Source organism: Vollenhovia emeryi, unplaced genomic scaffold, assembly GCF_000949405.1.
Source record: "Vollenhovia emeryi isolate VEMERY1.0 unplaced genomic scaffold, V.emery_V1.0 DF941461.1, whole genome shotgun sequence".
Lineage (NCBI taxonomy): Eukaryota > Metazoa > Arthropoda > Insecta > Hymenoptera > Formicidae > Vollenhovia > Vollenhovia emeryi.
In genome coordinates, this window is record NW_011964905.1 from 1 (window position 1) to 5,189 (window position 5,189).

A 5,189-nucleotide genomic window follows, 5' to 3' on the forward strand; every position below is an offset into this window, starting at 1 on the left:
CCTCTCTCATCCCCTTCACTTCCTCCAGCCACTCCTTCATCATCCTCTCTTCCCCTTCTCCCCCCTCCTTCCATCCTTCTTCCCCCTCGTTCCCCTCCTTTTTTCCCGGAGATCTTGCCATTAAACTGCTTCTCTTAAACACATTTCCTACCTCCCTCCCTCCCTCCTCCCCCTCTCTCGCTCTCTTTTTCCTTAGAAAATCCTGTATATCTCCTACGCTACCGCTTCTACCTTTCGTATTACCCTCTATGTGCGTCCTATATCCCCGCTTTCCATCCATCTCGCGCCCTCTACAACTCTCCTTACCGACTTGCCTATCTATGTACCCAGATAACCAAGCATGCTAGCATGTTATGCTCAGCGTGTCATGCAGACACTATGCTGTCGCTGTGCCATTTCATGTCACTAAAGCAGACAGTGTTGGCATGGTGCTGTCACGGTAAGTATATGTGATAAAGTGAGGTTATGTAGTATTCTGTAAGCATGGTGCAAGCACGTGCTGTCGTGCGAACAGTGCCGTCGTTAGTGCAATCCAACGCATCTCGTCGTATTGAAGAGAGTTTCTAATCGCGCATTTACAAGGTTTCTTTCACCACTTTTGTTTCCAGTAAGAAAGGATAGTATACATATATATTACATATGTTTATAAATTAATACACTACCTGTATAATACTCGTATATTTTTTAAACTGTGATTTTCCAATTGTACATGACCTCAACATACAAATGTGAATTACATTTCGTTCGAACAATCTTTGTATAGCTTTAATTCTACAGTTTTTTCATTTTGCAATAATGTACAAATTACAGAAAATACGTTCTCGTAAAATTATTCATAATGTTTCAGTTGGACATAGACAGAAGTTATCTCGTACAGTTCTTGACCGCGGGTGACTTTTTGGAGGTTTATGCGGAGAGTAATCATTGGGATTGCGTCGCGACATGTTTCTTTATAGATTGCGCCAATAATGTTGTGCAATTTATAGAAACGATCTACAAGATCCTAAAGCCGGGCGGCATCTGGATAAACCTCGGACCATTGCTCTATCATTTCAGCGACCTACCAAACGAGGAGTCGATCGAGCCCAGTTACGACGCCATCCGCGACGTTATACTTGGCTTCGGCTTTCAATTGGAGGTAACGAACTCGGTTTTTGCGCGCGACACTTTCGGAACGACCTGTATTCAATTGACGTATCGTTTATTTTGTTTCCAGAAGGAGCAGGCAAAAGTGAAAACGCGTTATGCCCAAAATATAAACAGTATGTTACAGTGCGAATACAATAGCGTGTACTTTGTTTGTCGGAAGCCCGACCGACATGAAGACGGTGTGAATCACAATCAGAACGGAGACGAAACTAATAGTGCGCGAGAACAAGAAAACTGATTAAAGCGTGATTAATGACGTTTTTCTTTGAAAGAAGAAATGTTGAACACTTGAAAAGTTATTGCTTAAGTGCACCCGTGTTTCATGAACTATATATAGATACACATTCGAAATATAATATTATATTTTCTATTAAAAATATTTTCTATTAAAATGGTGTGTATTAATTTTTCTGCAAAATATAGGCTGCGTCCACTTGATGCTACAAATGCTTTAAAAGCATTCTTCTTCTTTCTTTATTAATAAGGAGAAGAATGCTTCGAAGCATTTATAGTATCAAGTGGACCACAGCCAAATTGATGAATATAGTATTAAATTTTTATATTCGCAAAAATTCATATATGCGTACACGATGCCGACATTTTGACAGGCAATATGCTAGCATGCTACCTGCATTACCTGTTAAGCACTATGTGTCGTCACTATGCTCGTCAGGTGCGGCTGCAGCTGGACATCATATGACAGCACGCCATTGCACACGTGCATGCATTATGCTGTCATCGTGCAAACATTTGGTTATCTGGGTACTCTATATCGCCAGTCTCTACGCTCGCTTGTTACCTGTCACCTACTCTATCCTCCTCCCTTTCCTGCCTTTCTCCTACGGTGTTCCCTCCACTCACTCTACTCCACACACACTCACTCTCTCTCCTCTCGCCCTCTCTCTCTCTCCTACGCTCTCCAATCTCTCGCTCTGCACCTTCTATCGCGCTGTGATTTGCCACGTGTTCACTGCTGTACACACCGGAAACGGAAGTCCTACTGTATATTATATATAAATGTAAAATTGTGAAACAACTTGCAAACGAAGAATTTTTATTACTCAATTTTTTATAACGCATTAGACGAGTTACATCATATATTCAGTGCGCTGCGAGCTCTGGGGCACCCTGTGTATTATATTCATATACATATGTTATAACATATGTATACTTCATTTATCAAATAAATATACATAACTCGTCTAATGCATTGTTTCTTTTGGAAGAGTATTGAATAATTTGCTTGTGGTTGACTGTCTTGGCCTCCTTTGTATCGTCTGGGTGACCGATTTGTAGAAGGGATCTTAAATGATTCTTATGACTTCGTATAATACACTCCTTTATTGCTCGAGTGTACAGGTTGGACGCTTGCTCGCAACTACTACTTCTCTCTACTCCCACTCTGCTGACATGCGCATAACGCCTCCTACCATACCGCCGCCTTACTCGCTAAGCGCCATAAATGAAAACGTATAAACTTATAGAAACTAAAACTACGAACGACAAAATCAACTATCATAAATTAGACACGCCGCCCGCCTTGACAAATATAACATATTTTCAAAGAAAAAGAAAACGACAAAAGGAAATTATTTTTAACTTTGTACCTTTGAACAGTCTAGGACTTACCTAAACACTAAACTTAGTATAAACTATAATATGCTTACTTAATCGGATATGGGAGCGATATTAACGATCGCTCTTTTATATATGCCCTTTTCTGTTCGGACCGTGACCGCTCGGATTATTCCGTCTGAACCCGGATGTATTTCAGTGATTCTTGCCAATACTCATCTAAAGGGCATAGACTCGCTTTCCTTTAACATAACTAGCTGCCCTACTTCGAATTTGGCACCACTGTCGGTTTTCCACTTTCTCCTTTGCTGGCACGTCGCGAGATATTCCTTTCGCCATCGGGAACACAGACATTGCTTGAGTTGTTCCGTGTACTGCCATCTTGAAAGTCGATTTATCGGTATTTCTTGTAGATTCCTTTCAGGGTAAGCTTGTAGACTATTTCCAATCAAAACATGACCTGGAGTTAAGGCTATTAAATCACTTGGATCTTCCGATAACGGTGTGAGGGGCCTTGAGTTTAAGACAGCCTCGACTTGTGCTAGGACCGTAGTCATTTCTCCAACTTTGAGGCAAACCTCCCCGAGAGTACGTTTTAGAAGCAATTTCATCGAACGCACCGCCGACTCCCAGAGACCACCGTAATGGGGCGACCTAGGGGGTATAAAGTGCCACTGCATTTGCTCATTTGCTGCAAACTCCTGAACAGCTCCCTTAAATTCTTCGTCTTCGATTGTTTGCTGCAGTACTCGGTCTGCTCCCACAAAATTTCTCCCGTTGTCCGAGTACATGTTCTGGATCTTGCCTCTCCGTGATATGAATCTTTTCAATGCTGCCAAGAATGATTCCGTAGTTAAGTCCTCCACCAATTCTATGTGTACTGCCTTTGTAGCCATACAGATGAATATGGCTACATAAGCCTTGTACTTTTTGCTGTTTCTACGAACTCGATCTCGCACGTAGAATGGTCCGCAGTAATCCACCCCAGAGTTGTGAAATGGTCTGGTGATGTTAACTCGAACGGACGGCAGTTCTCCCATTAATTGCCAGCTAGGCTTAGGATGAGCCTTGCGGCATTTTGCACAATTTCGTAAGACTTTCTTCACTCGACTCTTCGCGAATATTGGCCAGAATTCTTGTCTTATTGAACTTAAAGTGGTCTAAACACCCGCGTGAAAAAGCTTCTTGTGATGCTGCACAATTACTAATGTGGTGAAGTGATGTGATGCCGGAAGTAATATAGGATGTTTCATCTTCTCGCTCAACCCGGCGTGTTCCAGCCTTCCTCCTACTCGTAAAATCCCGCTAGCGTCTAAGTACGGATGAAGCGCTATTAGTTTTGAATTTCGTTGTACCTTGTTGGTGTTTTTTAATGCCTTTATATCCTCTTTGAACTCCTCTCTTTGCACTAACCTCACTATCGCTAACTTCGCCTTTTCAGTTTCTAAGGCAGTTATTTTCCCTAACTTACGACTTTCTTTCTTACAACCTAAATTATGAATGTATCTTAACATATACGCCACTATTCTCAGTAATTTATTTAATGACGAAAATCTTTTATAATCTATGACTACTTTATCTGTCACAGCCGCTGCTATTACCGCTTGTTTTCGTTTTTCAGGTACGTTTTCGATTGCTAATTCCTCCTCTTCCTTTGGCCATGACCTTTCCTCTTCTTTCAACCACTGAGGTCCTTCCCACCAGCTATTAGTTTGTATCAATTTTTCTGGGGTCGTGCCCCTGGATATCAAATCTGCGGGGTTGTCCTTAGACCTCACATGTCGCCATTCGGAAGGTGAAGAATTATCCTGAATGTTACTAATCCTATTCGCGACGAACACCTGCCATTTTCTGGGGGGGGGGGAGCTTATCCAGGCTAATACAATTGTTGAATCCGTCCAGTAAAATCTTTGTTGCACCTTTAAATTTAAACTGTTTATTACCTTATTCATTAAATCTGTTAGTAGTACGGCGCCACATAGTTCTAACCGCGGCAGCGATAACATTTTCATGGGTGCCACTCGTGACTTTGAACAAAGCAATGAAACAACTATCTCACCTTGCCTGCCTTGCTCACGTAGGTATATACAGGCACCGTAAGCCTTTTCGCTCGCGTCGCAAAATCCGTGTATTTGTATTTGAGAGTCCGCCTTTCCGGAAATTACTAACCTAGGTATCTTAACCTTATTGAGCAAACATAACTGCGACCTTATTTGATCCCATATTCTATGAATGTGCATGGGAACTGATTCATCCCACTCTATGCCTAAGCTCCATAGTTCTTGCATCAATATTTTTGCTGACGTTACGACAGGTCCGACTAGACCTAGCGGGTCAAACAATCTGCAAACTTGCGACAACACAGCCCTCTTTGTTACACGAGTTTCGCATGGTTTCAAGGTTATCTTATAATGAAAGCTGTCTCTAATTGGATTCCACAATATACCTAAGTTACTTAGCAATAT

The 5,189-nt window shown here is 41.8% G+C and overlaps 3 protein-coding genes across 3 annotated transcripts; 1 reads left to right on the forward strand and 2 right to left on the reverse strand.

The window, feature by feature from the left end:
• Window positions 1–526: 526 nt before the first annotated feature.
• Window positions 527–1,492, forward strand: LOC105570972 (UPF0586 protein CG11596-like; the record flags this gene model as incomplete). The annotated part of the gene is made up of 3 exons (XM_012028432.1): window positions 527–616; window positions 848–1,138; window positions 1,217–1,492. Coding segments are annotated over 3 exons (552 nt in total), but the record flags the coding sequence as incomplete, so codon positions are not given.
• Window positions 1,493–2,939: 1,447 nt separating this feature from the next.
• On the reverse strand, window positions 2,940–3,764 carry LOC105570973. The gene has a single exon (XM_012028433.1). It carries the CDS (start codon window positions 3,762–3,764, stop codon window positions 2,940–2,942), a length of 825 nt encoding a protein of 274 aa, XP_011883823.1.
• Window positions 3,765–3,884: 120 nt separating this feature from the next.
• LOC105570974 lies at window positions 3,885–5,012 on the reverse strand. The gene has a single exon (XM_012028434.1). The coding sequence runs from the start codon at window positions 5,010–5,012 to the stop codon at window positions 3,885–3,887; it is 1,128 nt and encodes a 375-aa protein (XP_011883824.1).
• Between the last annotated feature and the right edge of the window lie 177 nt (window positions 5,013–5,189).